At 45.6% G+C, this 14,445-nt stretch overlaps 1 protein-coding gene across 1 annotated transcript; it reads left to right on the top strand.

The window, feature by feature from the left end:
• The first annotated feature begins 3,238 nt into the window (after window positions 1-3,238).
• SRSF6 (serine and arginine rich splicing factor 6) lies at window positions 3,239-7,957 on the top strand. Its single transcript, XM_065850176.2, has 6 exons — window positions 3,239-3,540; window positions 3,839-3,987; window positions 5,352-5,479; window positions 5,711-5,919; window positions 6,257-6,346; window positions 6,462-7,957. Exons 1-6 carry the CDS (start codon window positions 3,434-3,436, stop codon window positions 6,823-6,825), a joined length of 1,047 nt encoding a protein of 348 aa, XP_065706248.1. The 5' UTR covers window positions 3,239-3,433; the 3' UTR covers window positions 6,826-7,957.
• The last annotated feature ends 6,488 nt before the right edge of the window (window positions 7,958-14,445 follow it).

A 14,445-nucleotide genomic window follows, 5' to 3' on the forward strand; every position in this document is an offset into this window, starting at 1 on the left:
TGGTTTTGGGCCAGCTGTCCTGGCTGTGTAGAAATTAACCATATCTCGGCCGATCCAGCACACTAGCCAGCCCCCTCCCATCTTTGCTAATAACTACAATTGTAATTGTTGTAAAATGCATTATTTCTACTGTTGATTGGTTATTGGCATGTTGATTAATAATGACAATTCATACCAGCTAAAAGACACTTCAGGTGTGATGGTTCATACAGAGCATTAAAACTCACTAACACTGTGCCCCCTTTCAACTTTGGAGGTGGCCACACCACCGCTGCAAAGTAACCAGGCGGATCACGACTGCCATCACAGGGTGGATTGTGTGGTAGTTGTACAATCTCCAATGAGATCTGGAGCTTTCAATATGGCAGTCAATGGCTCTTTAGCACTTTTTGTGCCCCACTGTACATGTCCTATGCACCTTGGCCAGCAGTCATGTACCCCCACCCCTGGACATGGTGACTCCTCACGTTCACCTCTGCCTGGCTTGGGGAGCAGGCAGGGCAAGGACCCCAGGTTAACAGACAGGGTCCTAATCCAAGGAGGTACCCAGGCCCAGAGAAGCTTCTGGACCAGCTCGTAATGACCACAGCTGGATCTGAACAGGTTATTAAAAAAAGGCTATAAAAAATACAACCCCCACTAAAGACCCGCTTGGAGTGTCTTCTCGGAGCAGCGGGACTGTGATCAGAGCCCTGCCCTGAGATCAGGGATGCTGTCTAAGGAGACTTCCTGGGATTGAGCCCTCACCTGCTCCTTGGTGAGTGATTTTCTTCTGGATATATCCTTGAGAGAGCCCTTGACCCCCCTCTTTCCCCTGGCAAGCAATTATTTCTTCTGGGTACCTTTGAGTGAAAGAGGCCTCTTTTTGAGGGTGAGTGCAGGCACACTATGGGTCATCAGTCTTTTGTGGTCTTATGGTGATAATATCCCCAGCTGGTACATTGAACCTGCAGTTTATTAAATGTTGCTGAAGTGCTCAATAATTTAGAATAAACCCCATTTCTAGTTATTTCTCCACTAAACAGTTATGGTTAGAATAATGCCTGTGTGGAGCTTACCGCCTGCCTAAATTGATTTCTGGGCTGCCTCCATGACCAAAGGGGAAAGAAATTCCTTACACTAAGAGGCAGAGATATTGAAATTACTGTTATCACCTACAAGCAAGCAGCTTTTATGGGCTGTGAGCAAAACACAGAAGTGTAGATCTTTCAGGAAAGGCGGTTATTTAAGGCTATGATCCTGAAGAGCATCCACTTCCAGGGAAGGCCTTAAGAACAGGCTTAGCTTTCTTTCTTATCCTTGAACTTCAGCACAAGCTTACACACTACCTTCAACCGAACACAGGATGTTTTAGCAAGAACTCCTTGGGCTGTTTCCAGTGAGTCTTAGCATACAGTTCTCCTATTCCTCAAGTGCCAGCACAGACAATCTGAGATGAATGCTCATATCCAAGGTTTTTAAAATTTGGGCCCATGAGTCATAATCTTCTTATGAGAACAGGAGTGGAAGATGACAGCATACAGCTGTAGTGGGGAGAGGACCTTCATGATCAGACATTATAGCCTGCAGTTATGTCAAAGAAGACACAGACAACTTGAACCAGTGGATTTTTTTACAAGCGTTTGGTAGGAGAAGCCACCCTTTAGTTCTCAAGGCTGCTGTCCATGTGAGAGGCTGAGACACTGTTACATTCTAGGAGTAAATAGCTATAATACTTTTCTCAGTTACCTGTTTCTGAGAAATTACTTGGTGGTTCAGGGTTTGTTCTCCAAACGGAACAGCACAAAGTTAAAGACCATGAGTGTGAGATACATCCCAGCTCTTCCAGAAGAGCTTTTATTTCAGTAGGGTCAGGGCAAGGTACAGCGTATCTTGTGCTGTTTTCCCCTGTGCTGGGCTATTCAGGACTGAATAAAACCTTTTTGAACTCTCCACATAGAGCTGATGAACACTACAGCCTGGCTAATGGCTAAATTTACCCACAAATCAAAATGTGTCCCAGCAATATTGTATGAAAAAACTACAGCAGGCCTTTAAGTTAGTGACTTATCTGCTGAAGTCTTTATAAAGCAGACAGAAAACACTCAATGAACTCATGAAATCTTCCAAGTACTGCCCCCTATAATGGAAGAGGTCATCCATTGTCTGTTGTACTATGTGAATAAAGCTTTTATTAAATGAGAAAAAAATGAGACTTAAGGCATTTCCCCCGCCTCTTTAACTGAAACTCAGCAGTTGCTTTGTTACAGATTAACTCGAGGTAACATCCTGAGAACTGAGGCCAACTGAGATGTCTTTGGTGGGCAGCGCTACTGCCATGACGCTCGTGGTGGTGAAGCATTAGGTGAACGTGAACTGCTTTTCATGCAGCTGGGAAAAATCCAAGAGGAGTAAACAGGGCCTTTTCACCTTAAATTATTTATATTGTATACATTAACATATGTATTTGAATATCATATACATTGATAGTTTCTATCAAATACGGTAGGATAAACTACAAAATAGTCTTATAATGTAAAACCCAGCAGACAGAAACAGCGGTTTTATTATGTATTGGCAGGATTTTTCTAATTCAGAACACATATTAAAGGGAAACCAGGACACAGAACTTGGTAACTTCGGGCTGGTGTTAGGGACTGCTCTATTACGACGGTGTCTAGACAGCAACCCCATAGCCAGAAGTCTCTGGGCTTCCCGGCCTGACCGACCTTCCCGAGCTGGAGCTGCCCGACCCCGGGGCTGTGCCGTGACCGACCCAGTCACGACACACGCGGTGCCACCAGCCAGGCCGCGCGCCGTCCCACCAGAGCCCGGGCCCACGCAGCCGTCACGCAGATATGGGTGAAGCGACCCGGTCGGAGCTGACTAACAAAGCCAGACCAGCCGCCCGGCCTGCGGCCACCTCTGCAGCGACGAAAGGGTCCCCGCACCCCGCGCTGCTCCCGGCAGACCCCGCGGGAAGCCCAGGCCCGGGCCCGGGCCCGCTCGGCCGCGCCCACAGGAGGCGCCGCTGCGCGTGCGCAGAGCAGCACACCCCTCCCCCTTCGCGGAGCGCGCTGGGGCTCAGCGCGTGCACGACGCCCGCGCGTGACCACCCCGCCCGCCTCCCTCCCGCCCCGCCCCGCCCCGCCCTGCCCTGCCCTGCTCGCGGGAGCGTGATGACGTCTACGCTGCGCTCCCCTTCCTGTTCTGGCCTGCGCCGTAACGTCCGCAGCGGGCTCCGCCCCCCGCTATAAAAGCGGCGGCGGGCAGCGGGCGCCATTGTGCTGCGGAGCAGGCCGCGGCGGGCAGGCTGCGGGTCTGTAGTGTCGCTCTGCGCACCCCTCTCGCTGCCTCTCTATTTCTCTCTCTTTCTCCCTCTTTCTCCCTCTTTCTCTCTCCCTCTCTTTCTCCCTCCCTCCGTCTTCCTCCTCCCGCCCCCTCCGCCGCGGACATGCCGCGCGTCTATATCGGCCGTCTGAGCTATCACGTCCGGGAGAAGGACATCCAGCGCTTCTTCAGTGGCTATGGCCGCCTGCTCGAGGTCGACCTCAAAAACGGGTGAGCGCCGTCCGCGGCCCAAGGGCCGGCACCGCCCGGCGGACGCCCCCTCAGCCCCGACTGTGCCGCCCGCAGGGCTGCCCGGACCGCCCCCGCCGCCCCCTCGCTGCGTCTCCCCCATGTTGTCGGCGGCTCCCGCCCGCGCTGCCGCGTGGCGCGCAGCTCAAGATGGCGGCGGCCGCGGGGGCGCTGCGGCGGGGCCGCTCCCATTGTCCCGCTCGGCTTGCGCGGCCCCGCTTTCCCGGAAGCCGCGGGTGGGCCGGGCCGGCACCTGACGCGGCCTCTCTTATTCCCCCAGTTACGGCTTCGTGGAGTTCGAGGACTCCCGAGACGCCGACGATGCCGTTTACGAGCTGAACGGCAAAGATCTGTGCGGGGAGCGCGTGATCGTGGAACACGCCCGCGGGCCCCGCCGCGACAGGGACGGGTACAGCTACAGCAGCCGCAGTGAGTGCGGGCCCGGCTGGCGGCGCGGTTACGGTTATGGGGCCGCTGCGGGCGCGGGGCTGGCGGCGGGGGGGCGGCTCGGCCGTGCTGCGGGGCAGAGCCGGGGTGGTTCGCGGATGGGGGGGCTGTCTGCACGGTAGTGGGGATACCTGGTGCACGGCTGGGAGCGAGCGATCTGCCGTCCCAGTGCTCCGGGCGTTTGGCCCGGTGCCAGGTATCCCTAAGAAATTCAGGAGGGTAAATACGTGAAGCAATTCTGGCTACAAAATTGTGGCCTTCTAGAAAGGGTTTGTTAAATAGAAACGACGTGCTCTGCTAACTGAAGGGCTTTGATGTTCTTGGGAGCATTTAGATGAAACAGTGATGTTGTATCACTGATGTTAATGGATAAATACCATTGCATAATCGGGACAGAAGCATTCAACTGTAAACTTTAATGTGATTGTTGCAGTTGACAATTTAGAAGGGGGGAGGTTTTCAAGCAGAAATCTGTTGTACTAAGTGGGGGATTTTGTAGATATTTGTGTTCAGCTAACTTATATAGCTTATTGAACTGAGATGTACAGACTTTAACTGGCCTAGTACTATAATTAAAAGTACTAAGGTTCATCTTTCTGTAATCTCTGGAAGCTTGGTATTTGGGGGTGGGGGGTGGTATCGGTCTGTTTAAAAAAGAATCAAATGTATGTTGTTTAAAATTGTTGCATGTTCAATTCAAACTTTTTAACAAGTCCTTGATGTTTCAATTTAAAAGTGACCAGTGGGGCTGAGGCTGTGTCCACTGAGGCTAAGATGACTGCCTTTCCTGATTGGCCATGGCTTTTCCATACATTGTGTGACCCTTGCCCTATGACCCTTTGGCTGACCTTACCGGAAGCCATGACGACAGCAGCCTTTTGCCATTAGACGCAGGGTGATGGTGAGGATCCCAAGGGTTAGACAAAACTGGTTAAACTGAACTAGGTGACTGTTACCTTGCGTGTTTTGTGGCCAAACCACCACCAAAAACCTCATGCTGTGATGTAAGTACTTAGTGTAACTAGTAAACGTTTTTGTAAAAATGTAGAAATGCATGTAATCAGTTAAGTTTTATATTTTACAATGTTCTGTAAAATAAAACTTAGCAAGGTGAATCTAATAAGGAGCAGTCACTCTCTAACAGATCTTAGGAGGACAAACTTGTAGGATTTTAGTCTGTTTGATTTGCCATTAATATAGATTATGGCAAAATTACAAAGTTTATTGGAGGCTTAGAACAATAAAGTCCTACTCCAGTAAATATAACTGTTTAACTAACTTTTTCAGAACATTTAGTTTTCTTCATGCTAGGAGACAATCTAACTTTATTTCTTTGTACAATAAAGGTGGGGGTGGTGGCGGATATAGCAGTCGGAGACAATCTGGAAGAGATAAATACGGACCGCCTGTTCGTACAGAGTTCAGACTGATTGTTGAAAACCTTTCCAGTCGCTGTAGTTGGCAGGATTTGAAAGTATGTATTCATATTCTATCATAGAGCTTGTTGTGACTAGCAGGAAGGAATAGCTGCCTTTAATATCAATGTTCATTTGATTTAGGTAGAAGTAATGGAGAAGTATTTGTGCATGATTTGTTTACACACAGTTAATGCTTCTTGCATCTGCTCAGACTTGTCTTAAGCTAAAGTACTTGTAGAGCATAAGCATGTGGAATGGTTATGTAATTTTGCATATGCTCCCTAAAGGATTTCATGAGGCAAGCTGGGGAGGTAACCTATGCAGATGCTCACAAAGAACGTACAAATGAAGGAGTGATTGAGTTCCGATCTTACTCGGACATGAAGCGTGCTCTGGACAAACTGGATGGCACAGAGATCAACGGCAGGAAGATCAGGCTGGTTGAAGACAAGCCACGGTCAAGCCACAGGCGATCCTACTCTGGGAGCAGGTCAAGGTAACTGCGGGGGCACGCCAGTCACTGCATCAAAACTACTTACGTGATGAAATGGTACCTGCAGTAGTTAACTTTAGTTGGTATTTTAGGAATAGGATGATGCCTGAGAATATAGAAGGAATTATGTAATACAGCTAAGTCTGGTTTAAGAGTTTTTTACATGTGAAACCTCAGGTATGATTCATTGACAGTATATCAAATCTTAGTTGATTAATACTTCATCTTATGTGGCCATACTTGTTTTTGAGAAGTTCTTTTTAGCTTTTCTCTAATAGATAGCATAGCAGGGCATACCAGACAAAAACTAAGGGACAAATTACATTTTAAATGTTTCTAGGTCACGATCTAGGAGACGGTCTAGAAGCAGAAGTCGTAGAAGCAGGAGCAGCCGCAGCAGGTCCCGTAGTGTTTCCAAAAGCCGTTCGCGGTAAGTAATACATTGTTTTCTGTTAGTACAGGAACTGCTACTTATTGGTAGCAGTTTATAACTGCTATAAGTGCACTTCAGTTCATGCAGAATAAACTGTGTCTCTTTTTAAAAGATCTAAATCCAGGTCACGAAGCAAAGACCGCTCACGCTCCAGATCTAAAAGCAGGAAGTCTAGATCAAAGAGCAAATCAAAACCCAAGTCTGACAGGGGTTCACGCTCTCACAGCAGATCCAAGGAGAAGTCTGAGAAGTCTCGGTCCAGATCCAGGTCCAGGTCTCGATCTCCAAAAGAAAATGGTAAAGGAGATGCTAAGTCTAAGTCCAGGTCAAGGAGTAGGTCTCGTTCCAATTCTCCGCAGCAGCAGCCATCTGCCAAGGCTCGTTCAGAGTCACCACCCAAGAGAGCTGCATCAAGGTCCCGCTCCAGGTCTCGTTCAAAATCTCGCTCACGATCAAGATCTAGTTCAAGAGATTAAGACTAGAACTCTCCTCTTACATTGCACACTATTACAGAACATTTTCCTACTTGTCAGGCCATTAGTGTTACGTTAGTACTTCAGAAGTTGGTTTTTTCTCTTGCAGGAGTGAATGGCCTAAGAACTAAGAAATGAAGCATAGAGGCTTAATTTGTATCCCAAATTTGAAAATATGAGATCAGATGGTGGTACAAAGCAGGAAAAGTCCCCCTTTTGTAGAAATTCAGCTAAAAGTTTCATTTTGTAGCATTTCTGCAGGAGTAACTTGAACTCCTCTGAAGTGCACAGTGGTTTTTATATTAAAAATAAACAATATAAACAGGCTTAAATCTGGGCTTTTTTGGAAGTATCATTTTTTCCTATTTTTTCGTGGTTTTAGAACTATGGGTATCATTAGCTTAATAGGTTACAGCTTGCTACCAAAGGCAGGATTGCCTTGCTGAGCAGGTCACATAATTCTCTGGTTTATTTTAGTTTGTGGAAGCAGGCTGCAAACTGTATAGACTGGTAACAATACTAGGAAGATCTTAGACCAGCAATAAACTCAAGTTGGAGCATTTGTATCTTAACTTGCCAAAAGAACATTCCCCCCCCATACTGTGACTGTATTAAAGGTAATAAAGGTAGTCTGGAAACTGTATCGTACAGTATTGCTGAAGAATCCTGTGTTTCAAACTTGAAAGAAAGCTTTCAGACTTTTTTTTTGCCTGAGTATGGAGTGTCACTCAGTTGTCACACACTAACATGTCTCTTGGATGTGGTCCAAGTCACTAGTATGTTGTATGGTTTGTCAGCCTCTGAATACCTATTGGATATGAAAACTAGGTAAATAAAAATGTCTTCCCTCATTTATGTTAACATTTTGCTTCAGACTAGAACTATATTCCTATTGTGTGCGAGTCTGAACTTCATTGGAAATGTTATCTCTTTGAGCTAGAGTTCTAGTCTTAACAAAGTCTTAGCTAAACCACAGTTGCCAATTCACTTAAATTGTGGAATAGGATTCATCCCAAAAATTCCCCTTTATAGCTAAATTGACTTTTGTAACATGCAATAGCAAACGTTAGAACTGCCTTGTACTCTTTATACAACATGTAGTTTGACTTGTATAAAATTAAATTGGTGACTCAAACTCTTTGTGTTTATTGCAGTGTAATGGGATTCCTTATCTGCCCTTCCATGGTGGGGAAATCACAATTCATCCTATTTATCTCTTTTGCTGGAGTAGCTGCTTTGTTTTAGTAAGAGACTTGGGCACTCTTGAAGTGCACTTGCTTTTGGGCTTGCGACAACTGCCCCAGCACGCTGTGTCACAGTATGTTGTCTAAACGGTTCTCTTGAAAATTAATACTCATGTAGCATTTCCTGATCACACCTAGAAAGCTTGAGCTTTTCCCTGTTGTGTCAGTAGCTGTGCTAGTACAAGAAGGGAACCCAGGCTGAGTCAAGTTGGTTTTGCCTGATAAGCTCACATTCCTAATGGAACTGGAATGGAAGGGGTTAGATGGCTTGGCTTGCCCTAAGATCTGGTTACAGTTGCTGTTTGACTGTAGCTTCTCTGGGCTGTTTCTATCCCAGGCGTGGAAAAGCAGTTGCATTTAAACTGCCAAGCCAAACTTCCCCATGATTGTTCATATAACCATGGAGTTTTACAGATATTTCGGGCATGACTAAATCCACACTTCCTCAGAGCACGTTTAGTACTCATTCTCTGCATGTGGAATGAGGTGACTCCTGTATGAATTTATTACAAGGTTGTGGGGGTTTTTTGTTTTGTTTTAGATTGAAACTGTTTTAGTTAAGGTGTATTAAAGAATAATGCCTGGAAAAAGTATATGCTGTAGTCTGATCACTGCAGGTAAAACCTCGACATTGGATTTCAAATGTGGAGGAGCCCTGGGGGCTTTCTACACAAGTCAGACTGTGAGAAGAGTTTTAATGCAAGTTTACAGCCATAAGGCACACTTGTGGAAATATTTACCCGTCTTAAACTTGTTGACACAAAAACATGGTGCCCTCTTGACCGTATTGATTCTGATCATGGAGTAGGTCAGATTTCATGGAGAACTGTTCCTCTTCCTTGGTCTCCGGGGCTCTTCAGTAAAATACGTACGTGTCACACTCCTCAAAAACGAGAGCTGAGCTTGTAGCTTAGTAGGTAAAAAGGTGTCTATGCATATTTTCAATACCTTTGTGTGTCTTTGTGGTAAGATTCTAATTCGTTTTTTACACGTGCTTGTACATATTAGCAAAAGCTTGTTTCTAAAACTGATTTCCAGTGCCAGCATGAGAATGTCCTTAGAGTAGCCATTAGCACCCCAGTCTTAGTCAGCAATGCGTAATGAAGGTTTTACTAGCTGGATTCTTAGCATTCTGAAATTAGGTTGTTATGACAATGGTTATGTTTGAAGAATCTTAATTTACTAATTATTTGGGGGTGGGGCTTAAATTGGATAAAACCAACTTGCCTGTGACTCCTTTAAATATCAAAGATCTATTTTTCTGTTACTGGAACTGCGTGCAGTGTCTCCAGTGGCTCCTATGGAGAAGAGAAATGGCCCTTTCCTGTGCAGATGAACCAGGAATTCCTTGGCATGACTTGCATCCTTCTGGATTTGTTTCCTCTGAAAAGCCAGTAGGATTTCAGGAGTGGTGGATACTGAGTCAGTGCAGTTGAGTGCAAGGCTCGGGATAACTTTATAACCAACCCACCAACAAAACACAAAGACCGGTCCCTCTAGCTCTGTCAGCACCATCTTTTGTAGAAGTGGAAGACTCAATCTGATGTGGATTTGTGATCACGAACATGATTATTTCTGAGATCTCTTGTAGGTGTTACGAAAGCATGGTTTGGATAAATGTCTTAAGACATTACGACATGGTAGAAGACTTGTGTGCTTCCTGCATTCTGCATCTGTAGCATGTGCTTTGCATTGGCCTGCAAGGAGCAGCAGGAATTGATGGCAAAACCATCAGGTGCTGCTCTTAGTTTTTAACGTGTGGAGCCATCGTTTAAGGGATGTGCATTAGTAATATGAGACATCCTGACTCTTATTCTGCATTTGGTATGACCAACATAAGGTTGTTCTTAAAAAGACAAAAGGGAAGCATGCCTTCTCATCAAACGTGGACTTCAGATTTCACTTAAAGTGTGTCTTATAGGAAATCAATGCTCTGCAGCCAAGGTGTCAAACTCATTTTCGCTGGGGCCCACATCAGCCTCGTGGTTGCCATTGAGGGCTGAATGTGATTTTAGGACTATAAATGCAGGAGTAGTTACGTTTTTACAATCCTAGAATTACATTTGGCTATTTGAAGGCAACTGTGAGGCTGACACGGCGCATGGTGGAACTGGGTTGGACACCCCGGCTCAACAGTTAAAAAAAAAATGGGATTGTATTTGGAGCGTGTATTTTCCTGTATTTAAACAAAGTTGCTCCCTCCTTGCAAGTTCTGTCCTTAAGTCAGTGATTAATGTAATGCAAAATATCTGCTTTAAAGTTGGATGGTGAAAACGCTCCCCTTAGTGTGTCTTGCATAATCCCTGGCAGGTAGTAGGAAAGTTTCTGCTGTGTAGGTGGTGACTCGGTGCACTCTTCGTGAAGCCCGCTGAAGCTTTGGACCTGAAACAAAGTCTGAATTGTACCATTTCCTTTTGACAGCAGTGATACCGGCTAGCATGCACAAGTGGGGACATCTGGTACTAAACAAAATTTGTTCTTGCTCAGAGTTTCTGGGTGACCTGTCATTTGTGTGCTTTGAACTTAATCTCCTTCACTGCCAGTGTCAGGAGGTTATGGAAGAGAAGTCTTTTTCACAGCTCAAAAGGTGTTTTCTTCCATGCTTTGGCTTCTAGCCCCATGTTTTACTGAAGAACTGGTCCCTGATGCATCTGATCTGATGAGGAAGCAAGCTGCAAAATGTGATCATTCTTGATCTAGGTAGGTGATGGCCTCCAGTCCTCAGCACGAAACGAGGTTGTGCTGTAGGCTTTGAGGACGGTGCTGAGCATCTAGTTGGCAAGGAAGGTAATTTGATTGTTCCCAAAGGCTGTGAAGGGGGCAGATGAATAGAGATGCTGACTCCCTCCGCCATGCTGAGGCCCAGAAAGGAATTTACATCCACAACATGGCATTTTCAGCAACTGATACTACTACTGTTGGAGTCCAGTGCAAGTGGTTCTGCTTCAGCAAGTCCTTGTGCCAGCATGGAAAAGAATGCAACATGCTTTAATAGGCAGATACACCGGCCTGTCTTTTGCCAAGTGTTCAGGAATCATTGCTGAAGAAAAAGCAGATGAGCTAAGAACAAGAGGATTTAAACTGTGCTGTCACAAAACACCCTTTGAAATAGCCTTTTACATTACACCACTAAGAAAAAAACAGGTACAGTAGGTTGACTTGCTGTAAGGAAGAGCACAACTTGTGTCTGACATACACTAAAATAAGTACCTCACCTTACTATGGTTAAAGTCAAACAGTGAGTGTCTAGAATAGGTGATGCTCCTCTTGCCTGCTATAGCATTTCTACCTCTAAATTTTGTGGGTTCAGGGTCCATTTCCAATTGGGAGATTACTCTGTCCCAAATAAGGTTGTAACCATCTTTGCATGAGCTATGGGGAGGGGCATTTAAAACATGATTGCTGGATTTATTATTCACACATGAAATAACTTTAACATTTACCAATTCCTACTTAAATCTAGTTCTGATTGTCATTGTAACATCCATGTAGCAATTACTTAAAGAGCAAAATCTGGAAAAGTAGGAATTTGGCTCAGAAGCCTGGAAATGCCAACAGTTTAGCTGATCTGATGTTCGGATGATGCACAATGCTGTGATCATTTGAGAGATGCATAGTTCAAATGTTATTTGTTGATCAGAAGGTAAAGTTCCTGTGACACAATTAGCACATCTTTGCTGTGTTTCTTGTGTACTTTGTAATGTCTATTTAATGTGAATAGGGATGCATTACTTTAAAAGTGAGAAGCAAAAGTAATAGGAATATTGTTTTGCATAGATGCAGCTGTTAATGATTCAAGAATTTTAACTATCTCTTCTTGGGCTCATAATGGTATCTGTTAATACTGCGATCAGCCCTTTTTCCACGTTTTGTTTTGTGGTGAGGTGGAAAGAATCAAATAGCAGAAAGTGGGCTCTTAGCTCTGAAAGCTGCTTCATGCATTATTATTTTTGCTAAATGCTTATGTAGATATTGGAGGGGAAGTTTCATTTTTTTCATAATCCAATAAAAAATTGAAATAAACTGCTTTGAAGTGGTTTGTAAACTTTTAGCTACATCTCTGCATAGCTAAGGTGGTTGGATGAACAAAGGTGCACTGCTATATAGGAAGGAATGGATCACAACAGTTGGTGTGATACATTGCACTGAAACAGCAGTGTCAATAGGAAGATATCTACAGCTAATGTATGTTTCAGGATGTACTTCACAACTGTTCGTGCTAATACTCAAATTTTGGACATGATTCTGGATGATTCTCTCACTCAAGAGCTGCATCCTCTTCCTCTTGTTCACAGAAAGTGGCTTAGATCACTCTGTGATCTAATTTAGAATATATCAAATACTTCATTTTAAAAATTAGTAATTTTACTCATTTTAAATGCAAAAGCTTAAGATCTGCCCGTATGTTTTGCCTTTGGGCAAGAACCAAGTACAGTGATTTTAGTCCAAAATACTGAAAATAGTGGAGGGAAAGCTCTGCAGGTGACGCAAGGGTTGGAAGATGCAGCCAGTGCTGTCGTGTGGTTGGAGTTGTGGGGGAATTACTTGAGCAAATTTTATTACTGGTGTGCGCAGCTCCTGAAACAATTATCCTGTAAATGTGATTATGAAAAGTTAGTGCCGTTAAGCCTGTAGGTGTGAAATAGATCCCATCTCATCTGCTTGGTGTAGTCACAACGTACAGTTGCATGCGGTCTGTCTGCTAGCCAAAGAGCAGCGTTGCTCCTGGAAATGGATAAAGTGCTAAAAACTTTCCCCTACACAGCATTGGTGTTTGTTGTTCTGCTTGTCCACATCCTTGGTCAGCACCGACATGACAGGAAAATAACACAAAAATTGTCTATTGTGACCACAGCGGTGTGGCAGTGATGCTGCACAGTTCACCTGGGCAGCAGTGGCGGGTGCAACAGCCGCCCTGGCTGGCATCTCCTGCTCTGCTCAGCTGTCTGGCATGAGCCCCCGGGCGCGGAGTGAGCACCGACAGCGACTGGGGAGACAGGAGAGAGCGTTTGGGAAGAGCCTCTCCGCTCGCCTCATCTGGGTCTATTTGCTGGCAGTAAAAAAATGGTTTTCTGTGAGCTGAAAGCATAATCCACCATTTCCTATAATTTAGGTGCCATCTATGTATGTTTGACAAGCCAGAGCAGAATTGATTTGCAGTACTCCACACACGAAAGCCCCCAGGAGAGTGTGAAACTAAGACACGGAATTACAGTGACTTGCCCAGTGGGAATAAAAGCTATGGGTGCCAGTTCTTAGTTCAGACTTACTCCTGGTGATTCATGGTTTTTAAGGTCTTTATCAGGCTTTGGGTCAGATGAGCAACGGCTGTGACGGGGGGTGAGGACAGGAGCGGCAAGCACAACAACCTGTGGATGCTGCCACCCTCTGAACAGCAGAATGCGTGGGGGTGGGTCCTGGCAATCCTGGCCTAACATGTCCCAGAGCATCTCTTGTTAAGCACAGCCCTGTTGCAGTCTGCACTAGTTAGGTCTAGTGGTATTAATGGCATAGTGGAGTCTGGTAAGCCATGTCAGAATAAATTAAATAATAAAAGCATTACTGAGAGCTACATTTAAATAAACAAAAGTTAATAGAATCACAAAATATCTCGAGTTGGAAGGGACACACAAGGATCATCAAGTCCAACTCCCTGCTCCTCACAGGATTACCTAAAACTTCACCATATGACTAAGAGATCATCCAGATGCTCCTTGGTGCTGTGACCACTTCCCCAGGGAGCTTGTTCTGGGGACCAACCACCCTCCCAGTGCAGAACCTATTCCTAATGTCCACTCTGAACTTCCCCTGATGCAGCTTCATTCCATTCCCTCGTGTCCTGTCACTGGACCCCAGAGAGAGGAGGTCAGCACCTCCCCTCCGCTGCCCCCCCGAGGAAGGTGTAGACTGTGATGAGAGCACCTCTCAGTGGTGAGGTCACCTCTCAGTGGTGAGGTCACCCCTCAGTGGTGAGGTCACCCCTCAGCCCTCTCCAGGCTGAACAGACCAAGTGATCTCAGCTGCTCCTCGTCAGTCTTGCCCTCGAGACCTTTCCCCATGTTGGTCACCCTACTCTGGACACACGCCAGTTGTTTGATGTCCTCCTGTCCTGAGGCCCCAAAACTGTCCCCAGTGCTCGAGGTGGGGCAGAGGCACAGGAGGGAGAAATGGTGCAGTATTACATCAGCCAGAGGGCTTGCTGGGAAGCAAGGGATGCCTCTTTGGTTTTTGCTTTAAGTAGCTGTTTCCCAAGAATTCATCATACTGAATTAATGTTGTTTGTTTTTTATGGCAGGCATAGCAACAACAGGGAACTTACAGGAAAGGTGAATGCTGGGTTGCTTTTCAAGTGACTGAGTTTCACTCTGCTTCTGATTCA

Source organism: Patagioenas fasciata, chromosome 16 (assembly GCF_037038585.1).
Source record: "Patagioenas fasciata isolate bPatFas1 chromosome 16, bPatFas1.hap1, whole genome shotgun sequence".
Classification (NCBI taxonomy): Eukaryota; Metazoa; Chordata; class Aves; order Columbiformes; family Columbidae; genus Patagioenas; species Patagioenas fasciata.